The sequence below is a fragment of the Oncorhynchus gorbuscha genome, linkage group LG12, assembly GCF_021184085.1.
Source record: "Oncorhynchus gorbuscha isolate QuinsamMale2020 ecotype Even-year linkage group LG12, OgorEven_v1.0, whole genome shotgun sequence".
NCBI classification, from domain to species: domain Eukaryota; kingdom Metazoa; phylum Chordata; class Actinopteri; order Salmoniformes; family Salmonidae; genus Oncorhynchus; species Oncorhynchus gorbuscha.
Window position 1 is genome coordinate 22701582 of NC_060184.1, and position 16366 is coordinate 22717947.

At 41.5% G+C, this 16366-nt stretch overlaps 1 protein-coding gene across 37 annotated transcripts in view; it reads left to right on the forward strand.

Annotated features, from left to right (window-relative positions):
- Window positions 1-5527: 5527 nt before the first annotated feature.
- The window catches only part of LOC123990714 (triadin-like), a 78835-nt gene continuing 67996 nt past the window's right edge, over window positions 5528-16366 (forward strand). For 21 of the 37 annotated variants that reach the window (XM_046291492.1, XM_046291493.1, XM_046291504.1 and 18 more), the window contains exons 1-2: window positions 5533-5947; window positions 9318-9527. In XM_046291492.1, the coding sequence (XP_046147448.1) occupies window positions 5929-5947; window positions 9318-9527 (229 nt within the window). In that variant the 5' untranslated portion in view covers window positions 5533-5928. Of the gene's footprint in view, window positions 5971-9317; window positions 9528-16366 lie in introns of all 37 variants that reach the window. The other 16 variants (XM_046291518.1, XM_046291506.1, XM_046291516.1 and 13 more) reach the window with 6 other exon arrangements.

Genomic DNA, 16366 nt, shown 5'->3' on the forward strand with positions numbered 1-16366 from the left:
AAAGTTGCAAAAAATTGTGTGGTTTAGAAGGAAACCAAGGTTGAATTGAGTTTGTGCACACTCACACTTCAAATAAGCGGTGTTCCCTAACGTAAATCTGCTAATACATGCTACAATGCACCAATAGGATCTTGCTAGTTCGTACTTGGCTTTGTCCACCTCCTTGCTTGTTCTGCTTCATTTGCCCCTCAGTAAATGACACAGATGAACACTCTTGGGTTAGCTAGCTATCCCATAAAGCCATCACCAAAAACCATAAAGTTTCATCTTCTTCTGTGGTTTGGTAACTTCCTGTTCTTCGACGGACACTGGCTGTACTGAAGACGACACAAAGTTTGGAAAATGTCAAAGTATGCAGAGTCCTTCTCGCAACGGAGCCTTCAACCACAAGGGGGCGTTGCGATTCCACTCTGCTATGGATGTTCTCGTTGAAATGCATGACATCCGGTGCCATGTGACGGAGTGGAGTAATGTGAACAAGGCTTATGCCGCATTCAAATGCTATTCGGAACTAGGAAAGTCAGACATTTCTGACTTGATGTTTCGTTGAACGTGTATAACTACAACCAGGTAGCATGTCGGAAATGTCAGTTTCCTAATTCCGACTTGCACATGAACGTGGCATTAAGGGGGACATCGGCTACGCTGATACATACTTGATCCGTGAGACGTATTTCATGTTCTAGTATTGAGAAAGTACAGAAGTTTCAGTATACCGTGCAACACTATTAGGTCCATATAGCCTTAGTGTTGTCTGAGAGCTCAGTTAGCTAGTTTGTGTTTTCAGATGTTTCCCCGTAGCGCTGAGCTCGGTCATTACTTGATGCAGCATGAATCCAGATGGCCACTTAAATCTGGCAGGACAAACGTATGATTTGGCTTGACACAGCAAAACTGTGGCCCACCCCATTTGGAGTATTGTTACTGTGTCTGCTAGGCTAATCCACAACAAAATCATGACATGTTATTGTGGAGTCAATTGTACATCAACAGTTACTTTTGATCGTCAAGTCTTGACCCCTTTCTCTATAATGGTCATTTAGCATGAGTAGTTAATGCTCTTGAGGCCTGCTGCCAGTAAGTCTTAATGACTACATCAGCAGCAGAACTGCAGACGCTGTATTCCTTGATCAGTTAGGGGTGTCCGACATTATGCTTCGTCCACACAAACTCAGAGAAACCAATGAGTGTGGAAGTAAACAGTGCTCAGAGTTCAAACAGCCGTAGAAGAGAGTGTCTCTCTATCTGTCAGTGCATGTTTTCTTTCAATTGAGGACTCATGAATATCTTATTGCTGGGGCTTCGTACAATGCCAGGTTAGTAATAACACATTTTTCAACAGAAGAACTTTTACATACTTATGTGAAGATGGCAAGCTCTTTGCTTTGCCCTTTAGTGATAGCATCTCAGAGTAAATTCTGTGTGTCTTGAAAGAAGACATGGAAATGATTAAGTGTCTTTATTGCACCATCCAGATCGGAACACATTTCAATGCCTTTCACTACTTGTATTTGGTTGATCTCAAATGTCCAGGTAGCATATTTTATCTATGTAACTCATTAGTCATTGATGGGTTTGCTAATATAATTCTCAGTTCTTATCTCAAATCAAATCAAATGTTATTTGTCAAATGCGCCCGAATTCAACAGGTGTATTCTTACAGTGAAGTGCTTACTTACAAGTCCTTAACCATCAATGCAGTTAAAATAAAATACAAAAAAAACAATAAGAAATAAAAGTAACCAATAATTCAAGAGCAGCAGTAAATAACAATAGTGAGGCTATATATAGGGGGTACTGGTACAGATTCAGTGGGCGGGGGCACCGGTTAGTCGAGGTTATTGAGGTAATATGTACATGTAGGTAGAGTTATTAAAGTGACTATGCATAAATAATAACAGAGGGTAACAGCAGTGTAATGGGGGGGGGGGCAATGCAAATAGTCTGGGTAGCCATTTGATTAGATGTTCAGGAGTCTTATGGATTGGGCGTGGAAGCTGTTTAGAAGCATCTTGGACTTAGACTTGGCGCTCCGGTACAGCTTGCCATATGGTAGCAGAGAGAACAGTCTAAGACGATGGTGGCTGGAGTCTTTGACAATTTTTAGGGCCTTCATCTGACACCACCTGGTATAGAGGTCCTGAATGGCAGGTAGCTTGGCGCCAGTGATGTACTGGGCCGTACACACTACATCTCTGTAGTGCCTTGCAGTCGGAGGAGTAGTACCAGGCAGTGATGCAACCAGTCAGGATGCTCTCAATGGTGCTGCTGTAGAACCTTTTGAGGATCTGAGGACCCATGCCAATCCTGAGGGGGAATAGGTTTTGTTGTGCCCTCTTCACAATTGTCTTGGTGGGCTTGGACCATTTTAGTTTGGTGATGTGGACACCAAGGAATTTGAAGTTCTCAACCTGCTTCACTACATCCCCGTTGGTCCTCATTTTCCTGTAGTCCACAGTCATCTCTTTTGTCTTGATCACGTTGAGGGAGAGGTTGTTGTCCTGGCACTACACGACCAGGTCTCTGACCTCCTCCCTATAAGATGTCTCATCGTTATTGGTGATCAGGCCTATCACTGTTGTGTCATTGGCATACTTAATGATGGTGTTGGAGTCGTGCCTGTCCCTAGAGTCATGAGTGAACAGGGAGTACAGGAGGTGGACTGAGCACACACCCCTGAGGGGCCCCCGTGTTGAGGAGCAGCGTGTCGCATGTGTTGTTACCGACCCTTACCACCTGGTGGCGGCCCTTCAGGAAGTCCAGGATCCAATTGCAGAGGGAGGTGTTAGTCCCAGGGTCCATAGCTTAGTGATGATCTTTGAGGGCACTATGGTGATGAACGCTGAGCTGTAGTCAATGAATAGCATTCTCACATAGGTATTCCTTTTGTCCTTTTGGAAAAGGGCAGTATGGAGTGCAATAGAGATTGCATCACCTGTGGATCTGTTTCTGGGAAGATGGTGTTGTTGTGAGCCATGACCAGCCTTTCAAAGCACTTCATGGTTACAGACGTGAGTGCTACGGGTCGGTAGTAATTTTGGCAGGTTACCTTAGCGTTCTTGGGCACAGGGACTATGGTGGTCTGCTTGAAACATGTTGGTATTACAGACTCAGGGAGAGGTTGAAAATGTCAGTGAAGACACTTGCCACCTGGTCAGCGCATGCTGAGAGTACACGTCCTGGTAATCCGTCTGGCTCTGTGGTCTTGTGAATGTTGACCTGTTTAAAAGTCTTACTCACATCGGCTGTGGAGAGCGTGATCACACAGTTGTCCGGAACAGCTGATGTTCTCATGCATGTTTCAGTGTTACTTGCCTCGAAGTGAGCATAGAAGTACTTTAGCTCGTCTGGTAGGCTCGTGTCACTGGACAGCTGTAGTAGTAGTCTGTAATAGTTTGCAAGCCACATCCAATGAGAGTCTGAGCCGATTCAGTACGATTCAATCTTATTCCTGTATTGACGCTTTGCCTGTTTGATGGTTCGTCGGAGGACATAGCGGGATTTCTTATAAGCTTAAGTAACTCATGAACCTTTCAAGCTAGAGACACCAGACCAACTTTCTCATGTTCAGGATATTCCATCTCATCAATCATCCAATTGATCAATCACTCCAATCAATCAATCAATATTTCCATCAATATTGTTTTCCATTTAGGCTACAAGTTCAACTTTATAATGTTCAGGCTATCCTAACTTGGTTTATTTTTTTACTTTATAAAGTATAAACTATAACTGTAGAAATGTGCATACATTAGCATAAAATAAGACACTAGTAGTAACTAATGAACTGTTCAGGCTAGAGACACCAATCCACAATGTCATATGTTCAGGCTATCCTTCCGTATTCTATCCAATTAAACAACTGATAAATCAATCTTTTTCAAGTCACTACCATTACTACTGCAGTCAATACCACTACTATAACTTGTTTCAAAACCATAAATCCACACCCTATTTTCTTCAGGAAATATACTTTTCTAGTTTTAGCCTAACTTCTGTCATTACATGTTTGCAATGTTTGCATTTCTTTCATCAATTTCGTGGAAGTCCCAGATTTTTAAAAACGAATGTATGACATAGGCAGCAATGGAGATAGAGTTGCATTGAGAGTATTATGCTGTAAGACTGATCGAGAGGTGGTTATAGTGGTCCCACATTTGGGTCTATCACTGCCAGGACATGATTTATAGTTCTCGAAAGTTCTCAAAACACTTTTGAGGTTTTGAAGTGTGCCTGAAGTGTGCCTGGAGGTGTCATAGTAGATCTGTAAGAAAGGCAGTAGTCGTAAACGTCAGTGTGTGCCTAGCACAACAGTGCGTCACTCGGCATGGTGAGATGTTTTTCCCCCTGATTGCACACGATTTCATCAGCAGGCCTCTCTGTATTATCTCAACAGTGGGAGCTGACTGTGCAATGATGTCAATATAATGACTGTTACTAGTTATGGAGGAATAACGACATGTTAAGACAAAAATTCTATTTTTTATTTGTCTCTAGTCTAAATGTCTGCCATTTGAATCAAAGGACAGATCGCTGTGTAGATCACACACACATCCAGCCGTATGTCCATCTCTTTGTAAAACAATCTCATGGGATACTATACTCAACATCCTCATATGTAATGTGTCTTTTCAGCCCTTTATGTGGGCTCAGGGATCAGCAGTTAACTGCTTTAGCTTGTCAAAAAGGCTTCTCAGCAGAGGTGTGTGGTTGCCAAGAGAGGAGGGAGGTTAAAATGCATGACATTTCTTCCCGAAAGATCAAATGCATTACATTTTACATTTGCAACATTTTTCCTCCAGATTTGTGGGGCATTTGACGGACAAAATCAAACAGCAGCATCCGTTGTCGTGGATTTCTTTTGTGACTTTGATTCATGTTTTGAGATGTACATGAATCTGGGAATCATACAATGTCAGTGGTTATATTCCAACCATCATATCAGATATGCTTGGGTCTTACAGTTGTAAAGATAATCTATGAATAATTGGACTAACCATGCTTAAATCAGGCTGCCAGGTGCCAGTCTGTTGAGTGGGCAGTGACTGACCCAGCTGGCACCCAGATAATAATGTGGGCACAGCGCTTCAAAGGTAATGCAGTCCCAAAGGGCAGTAAATCCAGTCTGTATCTTTTATTTCATGTTCACAAAGGTAAACAAAGTACTTTGGCTGCAATCAGCCTGGCATCCTGTGACAGATGAACAGCTCCGGACTGTGACTTGTATTATTATTTCATTTGTAGATCAGCTTTAAAAACATCTTCCTCAGTTTCCTGCCTGTGGACACTCCACTGTGAGTGACGTGACTTGCGTGTCTGCCAGTCCCATTCCCAGGCCAGCAGAGGGAGGGGGCTGTTCGGGAGAGGAATACTTATGCCCCTTCTGCTCCCCACTCCATGACAGTACAGGTCTGTTGGAGGGGGTCACGCCCCTAGCCTAAAAAGGCAAAGCAGAATACAGCTGGTGTGGCTAGCTCTAAAAATAACCCAGGCAGGGCAGAATAGCCTGGGCTACAGTTACATTGAAGCCCCCCTCCTGTCCTATATGCTTCCTGATCTTCACCCATCATGGGCAGGGAAAACTTTTAGGCTGCATCTGCACCTCTCCTCTGGTCAGCCCTGGAACTTTCTTCCTCCTCAATTTTTGCTCTCCCTCTCCTGGACTTTAATTGACCCTCTTCAGAGAACCTTAGGTCACCGTCACGGTGACCCTTTGGTATATTTATCCTTTTTCATCTTCAGGGGAATTGAATATATTTTGGTTGTGACTGTTCTTCCTTGTAGGGGCTCTGTGCAAGGACTCATCCTTGACGATCAGGACTCAAACAGGATTAGGGAGGTGGCAGTCCATGTTATTTTTTTCTCGACAACTTTTTTGTTGTTGTTGCCCTAAAGGATTAATTGCTGAAATTACATATTCAAACCAGCATGACTGAGGGAGTCGAAGGTACAGTATCTACACAAGTCTAAGTATGTCTTTACATTTTACTTCCTTATTATGGGTAACTTAAATTGTTATTTTAAATGTTAAAAGCAGATGTGTAACATAGCTCAGCAGACATTTTGGAACCTGCTCTGTAAAGGAATCTCATGATTGGCGGCTTCTAAAAATACTGGATATCATGTAGCATATCATATTGGCTATTTGCTCTGCAGCCTTGAAACAGTTGTGATGATAGCACGGCTTTAAGTGTCTTGCACTTAAGGTGCATAATCCACCTCCATTATTACTGTTACAGACGTCATCTGACTTTTGGGAATCAAACTAATAATTATTTCTGGTTTACCTTGTTTTCCCTCAGTCAGTTTGAGTACCTGGCTCAGATTTGATTTAACCTGAGCCAGGGTGACAAAACTTAAAATTGACCTAGAAGGGACTATTTTGAGAGCACCCAGGAGAGGATAAATCAGATCAGTTTTGTTGGCTGACTCTATCTGACTCTATTACTGTCCTGAGATGAGTTGTCATGGATATCTACTAAGGGTTCCCAAGACAGGAACGTCAACTTCAGGCAGTGATGGGTCATGAGAGAGGGAAAGTAGATGTGTTGGAGCTTCATACATGTTTAACAGCACAGCATATTTGTGTGATGTATTCCATCATTCCACACTAATCCTGTAGTCCAGGATAATACCATACTGTGAATACCATTACTGTAAACCTGACAAACACACTCAAGTGCACATACTACACACACACACACACACACACACACACACACACACACACACACACACACACACACACACACACACACACACACACACACACACACACACACACACACACACACACACACACACACACACACACACACACACACACACACACACACACACACACACACACACACACACACTGTTCAAGTCACAGTATGACTTGTGTATTGTATTTTGTTGAATCAAAGTGAGAGGAAGCCGGACATATGGTGTCTGTCTGCAGAGCCTCTTGAGTCAGCAGTTTGAGGGGACATGGGTACCCAATAATCCCCCTTGGCTGACAACGGGGTGCAGGCAATGGTGAAGAGACCCAACAGGTGGCCTGATCCCACACTGGGCCAGGCTGGACAAATACACAAGCACATGCACAAGCACAAGCACTCCCTCTCTCTCTCTCTCTCTCTCTCTCTCTCTCTCTCTCTCTCTCTCTCTCTCTCTCTCTCTCTTGCTCTTTCACATTCACTGACCTACAGTACCAGTCAAACTTTTGGACACACCTACTCATCACCTACTTTTCTTTGTTTTTACTATTTTGTACATTGTAGAATAATAGTGAATACATCAAAACTATGAAATAACACATATGGAATCATGCAGTAACCAAAAAAGTCATATTTGAGATTATTCAAAGTAGCCACCCTTTGCCTTGATGACAGCTTTGCACGCTCTTGGCATTCTCTCAACCAGATTCATGAGGTAGTCACCTGGAATGCATTTCAATTAACAGGTGTGCCTTGTTAAAAATTAATTTGTGGAATTTCTTTCCTTCTTAAAGCGTTTGAGCCAATCTGTTGTGTTATGACAAGGTAGGGGTGGTATGCAGAAGATAGGTCTATTTGGTAAAGACAAAGTCCATATTATGGCAAGAACAGCTCAAATAAGCAAAGAGAAATGACAGTCCTTTAAGACATGAAGGTCAGCCAATACAGACATTTTCAAGAACTTTGAAAGTTTCTTCCAGTGCAGATGCAAAAAAACATCATGTGCTATGATGAAACTGGCTCTCATAAGGACCGCCACAGGAAAGGAAGACCCAGAGTTGCCTCTGCTATAGAGTAAAAGTTTGTTAGAATTAACTGCACCTCAGATTTCAGCACAAATAAATGCTTCACAGAGTTCAAGTGACAGACCCATATCAACATCAACTGTTCAGAGTACACTGTGTGAATTTGGCCTTCATGGTCGAATTGCTGCAAAGAAACCACTACTAAAGGACACCAATAAGAAGAAGAGACTTGCTTGGGCCAAGAAACACGAGCAATGGACATTGACCGGTGGAAATCTGTCCTTTGGTCTGATGAGTCCAAATTTGCAATTTTGACTCATCAGACACAGAGTATGTGATTATCTCCATGGAGGAGGAGGTGTGAAGGTGTGGGGGTGCTTTGCTGGTGACACTGTCTGTCATTAATTTTGAATTCAAGGCACACTTAACCAGCATGGTTGCCACATCATTCTGTAGTGATACATCATCCCATCTAGTTTGCGCTTAGTCGGACTATCATTTGTTTTTCAACTGGACAATGACCCAACACACCTCCAGGCTGTGTAAGGGCTATTTGACCAAGAAGAAGAGTGATGGAGTGCTGCATCAGATCACCTGACCTCTACAATCACCTTACCTCAACCCAATTGAGAGTGTTTGGGATGAGTTGGACCGCAGAGTGAAGGAAAAGCAGCCAACATGTGCTCAGTATTTGGGAACACTTTCAAGACTGTTAGAAAAGCATTCCTCATGAAGCTGGTTGAGAGAATGCCAAGAGTGTGCAAAGCTGTCATCAAGGCAAAGGGTGGCTACTTTGAAGAACTTCAAATATAAAATATATTTTGATGTGTTTAACACTTGCTTACTACATGATTCCATGTGTATTATCTCATTGTTTTGATGTCTTCACTACTATTCTACAATGTAGAAAAATAGTAAAAATACAGAAAAACCCTTGAATTAGTAGGTGTGTCCTAACGTTGACTGGTACTGTACATGCATTCATACATATGCATGCACACAAATCATGATGGCTGGAGCAGCATTTCAGTCGGATACTATCGCTGTCATGGGCCGATTCAGAGAAAACACCAGAGACCATGTCGCAAGCCAGGGCTTCTCTCTGATTTGCACCGACCTGATTTTACAGCAGCATATACAATTTGAGAAAATGAACACTGCATTCTAACTACTGCAGCTGCACAACAATCAATGGCTTGTTCTGACCTAGTCTGCCACATTCAGGTAAATCGATGAGTAGCCTTGTCAAATGAATGGCGCACATAAAGGTCATATATTTTGTTTGTAAGGAAGCTCTCTCCATTTAACACCAAATCCACCACTTTACAGAGATTTATATTCATTTGTACAGATGTTTTTTTTTATGGCTAAGTCAAAGATCACAGAGACAACACATTCCATACAAGACATTAGATTACTTTGACACTGTGCACCATGTATACTACAATACAGTACCTTCACAGTCTAGCTATTCACATGACAGAAACTTGTCTCAGTGCAGTTTAATCACAAACAAACTCAACCAATCACTTGGTCTTCGTGATTGGTTCAGCATCAGGCCACCAACCTATCTTTGGTTATTTTCTTCCAGCGCGATCCTCCACCACAACCATGGTCATAGAGAGCAAAAACGGGGAGGCAGGACAGCCCCTAGTCAGGGTGTCTAAGAGGACTGTGACTGACGACCTGTACACCACCTTCAGTTCCCCCATGGCCTGGATCCTGGTCCTAGCCCTGGTCATCACCTGGTCCTGCGTGGCCATCATCATGTTTGACCTGATGAACTACAAGGGCATCACAGGTAGGTCCTGAACCTGTCCCCCTACTGCTCCCACCCATCATGCATTGGGATGCTACTTCTAGGTCTGTGTTAGGTTCAAGTTTAGACTTACTCTTTGCATTAGGATTCTACCTTATTCCTCAAAGGCCTCTGTAGGTTAGAGCTAGACTTCCTCTTTCCTTTGTACTAATTAGGATGAAAAGGGGCTAGTGCTGCTCAGTAGTTTATGTGATGCATCATGCATTGAGTAATCATCCATCTTGGTCATTTAGGCTTTGGTTTTTAATGATGTGGATATAGATTTGGTCCAATTATAAACAGCCCCTCTACTCAGGTTTGTTCATTAATTTAGCCTTAACATTTAGCCTGGGTGAAACAAGGTCATGGATAATGGCTAAAACAGCCGATGTGGGATGCAGTGAGCTCAGGGAGCATGATAAGGCCCAGTAGCTTGTAGTAGTAGTGTTGTTTCCAGGCTGGCACTACTTTATCTGAAGTGCCACTGCTCTACCAACGGTGTGCGGGCTCTCAGGGTAGCCAGGAGCTCATTGGCTGGTTACTGATAGGACCGACAGTGACAAAGACAGATAGGGTGTAGCATTGCAGTTTACTGGGCCTGGGAACTATCAGCAACAGCTGTGTTCGGTTACAGTCAACAGTTATCTAAGAGAGGGTGAGCAGAAATAGCCATGCCCCTGTCCCAGTCAAACAGCTTTGAGTGAAATAGCTTACTTTTGGATGAGTCAAAATATGTACTGGTAGATACGATTTGAGATGCTTTGCTTCAGTCAGTAGGGATGTTATTGTATCACAGACTTGTGATTAATATAATTCATTACCGTTGCAAACACTTGTCGGTGCTATTGAATAGAAAGCTGTAAATATTTCTTAATCTTTCCATAAATAGTTTAAATGTCTTCAATAGCTCAATCTCAACAATAAAATAATTTGAGTTTTGCTTGTTTTTTTGTGCAGCTTAAGTAATAGAGCAAAATAGACCACACTTAAAGAACAAAAAAACTATATTTTCACCTGATTTCACTATTAGTCTTGACATGAGCTTTTAACTCTTAAGTGATTTATTTGACAGTTTTTTTAAGGGCTTATTTCCAGGCAAAATCATCCCATTAAATTGTGTGACAATTGCTTTCATGCATCCAGCCTATGATAACTTACAACTGTCAATTCAGTTGACTTTTCTGTCTCAATTTATACACAATTGCCTTCATGCTAACACCTTCTCCACTATGTAATCTGGTTTCTGAGCTGGTCACGGGTGCACCTCAGCCACGCTCAAGGTCCTAAATGATAGCATAACCGCCATCGATAAAAGACAGTACTGTGCAGCCGTCTTCATCGACCTGGCCAAGCGTTTTGACTATGTCAATCACCGGATTCTTATCGGCAGACTCAACAGCCTTGGTTTCTCTAATGACTGCTTTAGCTGGTTCACTAACTACAACACTCTACTCAGCAAATTGTATTCAGTCTATCACAGTGCCATCCGTTTTGTCCCAAAAGCCCCATATACTACGCACCACTGCAATCTGTATGCTCTTGTTGGCTGGTCCTCGCCACATTTTTGTTGCCAAACCTACTGGCTCCAGGCCATCTATAGGTCTTTGCTAGGTAAAGCTCCGCCTTACCTCAGCTCACTGGTCACCATAGCAACACCCACCAGTAGCACTCGCTCCAGCAGGTATATTTCACTGGTCATCCCCAAAGCAAACACACCATTTGGCTGCCTTTCCTTCCAGTTCTCTGCTGCCAATGCTTGGAACGAATTGCAAAAATCACTGAAGTTGGAGACTTCACTAACTTTAAGCGTCAGCTGTCAGAGCAGCTTACCGATCGCTGCAGCTGTACATAGCCCATCTGTAAATAGCCCATCAAACCAACTACCTACCTCATCCCCACATTTGTTTTTCTGCTCTTCTGCACACCAGTATTACCACTTGCATATCCTCATCTGCACATATATCACTATATCACTTGCTAAATTGCAATTACTTTGCCACTATTGGCCTATTTATTGCCTTACCTCATTACTTCATTTGCACACACTGTATACAGATTTTTCTATTGTGTTATTGACTGTATGTTTGTTCATCCCATGTGTAACTCTGTGTTGTTGTTTTTGTCGTACTGCTTTGCTTATCTTGGCCAGGTCGCAGTTGTAAACTTCTTCTCAACAGGGCTACCTGGTTAAATAAATGTGAAATACAATAAATGAATAAAAAATAATCGTACATTGAAACCACATCAGTCTGTGTTGTTAACTGTATTGTATTAAATAGTGATCATGCACAATGTCTTTCTCTTTGATTGAGTGCTGCTGTTGAGAAGGAGACACCAATCTGATGGGTTTTAATATTTCTGAATCAATATTGTATGTTGCAGATAAGCCTGCAAGGAGAGATATAGATTTCATCTACCATGCATAATAACGAGCATTGAATGTGGCCAATACCAATGGTCATCTATGGAGGAATGACCTCCTAAACCATTCCACGTGAAATAATGGGAAGCCATTGAGGCTGTGGCTATTTCTACCGAAGCCTCTCAGCCTTGGCATGAGTTTAATTTTTTTATTTATTAGGTGTTAGTAGTCAAACTACAGCTAAACTATACCCTAAACCAATTTCTTAAACAGTAGCCTTATTAATGAAAACAAAGGCGCTACATTGGGGTCACACATCCCTAAATTTGATTAGGGAAGGGGGGTTAAGGTTGGTAAAAATTATCCCAGGGGATACTGTATGGCACCTGGACAACACGTGGAATGGGAGGGTGATAATCACCACACAAAACCATGGCACCATCGATTAACCCATGAAAGAACAAAAATAGACAATTACTAGAGGACCAAAAAATTTTAACACTTTTTGCCGTGAGTAGAATTTGTACACATACAGTATAATGTAAATGTAAATATACCCATATCATATAAACCTTTAAAAAAAGTGCCTTTGAAGCCACAATCTTTGACGACATGCTGAATCAGAGTAATACTGAAAGCAAGTCTCATGTCCTTGCTTTTAAGAACCGTCTGTCAGGACAGGCAGCTACTGTAGCACTTGGTCACCTGTAGGATATTGAGTGGTATCATCTCTCTCTGTGAAGGATGACTGTGTCACTAGACTCCCTCATAGACTGGTCCTCTTTGTTCATTTGAACCCCTCACTGTCAGAAAAGAGACTGCCAGAGACATTGGAATTTAGGGGAATAGCTATGAGTACATGCCACTCATAATTTCATACCAAATATGTATGCTAGTGGACCCAAATGAATATCCAATAGAGTTTTGGAATGATTATTTTATTTTGAAGACAGTGATAAGTGACAGAAAGTCCACTTTTTTTCATACTAATTTCATCGCCCATATACACATTCAGTACTTTCCATTTTTGACACCGAGACATACAGTAACAGGGAAACATGCTAAATTAATTTCAACAAGGTCACAAACTAATCGATATGTAAAACAAAAGGCTGTGTGCCCTGAGACAGAATACAGTGTGATGAGAAAGTATTCATACCCCTTGACTTATTCCACGTTTTGTTGTGTTACAGCCTGAATTCAAAATGGATTAAATTGTGTCACGTGACTAGGGTGGGCATTCTAGTTTCTTTATTTCTATGTTTTCTGTTTCTATGTTGTAGCCGGGTATGGTTCTCAATCAGGGACAACTGTCTATCGTTGTCTCTGATTGGGAATCATAATAAGGCAGCCTGTTTTTACACCTTAGTTGTGGGTAGTTGACTTTGTTAGTGGCCTGTATAGCCCTAGTAAGCTTCACGTTAGTTTTTGGTTGTTTCTTGTTTTGTTGGCGACATTTAAAATAAAGTATAATGTACGCTCACCACCATGCACCTTGGTCCGGTCATTTCCCTGACAACGTTCGTGACAAATTGTTTCTCTCACCCATTTACACACAATACCCCATCATGACAAAGTGAAAACATGTTTTTAGAAATGTTTGCAAATTTATTGAAAATAAAACACAGAAATATCTAATTTACATAAGTATTCACACCCCTGGGTCAATACTTTGTAGAAGCACATTTGGCAGCAATTACAGCTGTGAGTCATTCTGGGTATGTCTCTAAGAGCTTTCCACACCTGGATGTGCAACATTTTCAGATTATTATTTTTGAAATTCTTCAAGCTCTGTCAAATTGGTTGTTGATCATTCCTAGACAACCATTTTCAGGTTTTACCATAGTTTTAAGTGAAAACTGTAACTCGGCCATTCAGGAACATTTACTGTCTTCTTGGTAAACAACTCCAGTGTAGATTTGGCCTTGTCCTGCTGAAAGGTGAATTCATCTCCCAGTGTTTGGTGGAAAGAAAATTGAACTAGGTTTTCCTCTAGGATTATGCCTGTGTTTATTTTTTATTCTGAAAAACTCCCCAGTCCGTAACAATTACAAGCATGCCCATAACATGATGCAGCCACCACTATGCTTGAAAATGTATATTAGAATTTGTATTCAGGACAAAAAGTTTTGTTGCTTTGCCAAATTCTTTGCAGTATTACTTTAGCATCTTGTTGCAAACAGGATGCATGATTTGGAATATTTTTTATTCTGTACAAGCTTCTTTCTTTTCACTCTGTCATTTGGGTTATTATTGTGGAGCAAGTACAATGTTGCTGATCCATCCTCAGTTTTCTCCTATTACAGCCATTGAACTCTCTAACTGTTTTAAAGTCACTATTGGCCTCATTGTGAAATCCCTGAGGGGTTTCCTTTCTCTCCGGCAACTGAGGTAGGAACGACGCCTGTGTCTTTGTAGTGACTGGGTGCATTGATATACCATCCAAAGTTCAATTTATAACTTTTATTTTTACCCTTCAACCAATAGGTGCCCTTTTTTGCAAGGTATTGGAAAACCTCCTGGGTCTTTGTGGTTGAATCCATTCACCGCCCGAACGAGGGCCTTTCAGATAATTGTATGTGTGGGTTACAGAGATGAGCTAGTACAAAAAAAGAATTTTCAACTCTATTATTGCACACAGAGTGAGTCCCTGCAACTTATTACGTGACTTGTTAAGCCTTAACAAAGGAGTTAAATACTTATTGACTCAAGACATTTCAGCTTTTCTTTTTTTTTGCAAAAAACAAAAATGTTGACATTATGGGGTATTGTGTGTAGGCCAGTGACAAAACATCTACATTTGATCATGTGAAATTCAGGCTGTAACACAACAAAATGAGGAAAGACCACTTTCTGAAGGCACTGGATTTGTTTTGCTGGCCTTGGAAATGATGAACCTAGCCATAACACAGCCATTTAGTGGACAGCAATTGGGTATGACTGCATTTTTAATAGGAATTTGTCCCACCATGACATTTCAATAAAGGGCAACACTCAGTAAATTAAATACTTAGCCGACATTTTGTAACAATGAGCAGAGTGTGTTGACTGTGAGGATATTTTATTCCCCTTGATGTGCACCACATAGCCCGGGAGGCGACCAATTGGAGTTGAACCAAATCTATTGTCATGCCACCACTGCTTCCTTTACAGAGAGAGAGTGTGTGTGTGTGTGAGAGAGAGAGAGAGAGAGAGAGAGAGAGAGAGAGAGAGAGAGAGAGAGAGAGAGAGAGAGAGAGAGAGAGAGAGAGAGAGAGAGAGAGAGAGAGAGAGAGACCTAAACCTTCCAATGTGTTTTAGAACAAACCACCGAGTCTTCCCATAATGAGAGACTTAGTTTTGATTGTTGATTCCACTCCACTCCCAAGTCCCTTGCCTTCTTACCACTTCTTTTAGGGTAATATGTTATTTATTTCTATGTATTTAGTTGAAGTCATCCTTCCAGGAATCAGTGTCGACAGAGAATAGAGATAGAGGGGTTGAAATGCAACAGTGTTGAGGGATATTTGTTCATTTACATGACGTAGGTTGAAGTGCCAATCAAGCAAATGTCACTGAATAATCAGTATTTCATTGGTATGCTTCAAATCATACAAACCACAGCAGTATGTCATAACTGCACATTAGCTTTTGGAACAAATCATACAAACCACAGCAGTATGTCATTACTGCACATTAGCTTTTGGAACAAATCAATCAAGTCATTGGGATGAAATAAAAATGTATAAAACAAGTCAAACCAAGTGTTGCTACAGTATGTCAGATACAATAAAGAGTGAACGACATACTGTGCTCGTTATAGTTACGGCACAGCATTTTGTTGTTCTCTCCCGTTTTTCACACCTATTGCATTGTGGGTGTTTACTTTATGTACAGTGCCTTGCGAAAGTATTCGGCCCCCTTGAACTTTGCGACCTTTTGCCACATTTCAGGCTTCAAACATAAAGATATAAAACTGTCTTTTTTTGTGAAGAATCAACAACAAGTGGGACACAATCATGAAGTGGAACGACATTTATTGGATATTTCAAACCTTTTTAACAAATCAAAAACTGAAAAATTGGGGGTGAAAAATTATTCAGCCCCTTTACTTTCAGTGCAGCAAACTCTCTCCAGAAGTTCAGTGAGGATCTCTGAATGATCCAATGTTGACCTAAATGACTAATGATGATAAATACAATCCACCTGTGTGTAATCAAGTCTCCGTATAAATGCACCTGCACTGTGATAGTCTCAGAGGTCCGTTAAAAGCGCAGAGAGCATCATGAAGAACAAGGAACACACCAGGCAGGTCCGAGATACTGTTGTGAAGAAGTTTAAAGCCGGATTAGGATAAAAAAAAGATTTCCCAAGCTTTAAACATCTCAAGGAGCACTGTGCAAGCGATAATATTGAAATGGAAGGAGTATCAGACCACTGCAAATCTACCAAGACCTGGCCGTCCCTCTAAACTTTCAGCTCATACAAGGAGAAGACTGAT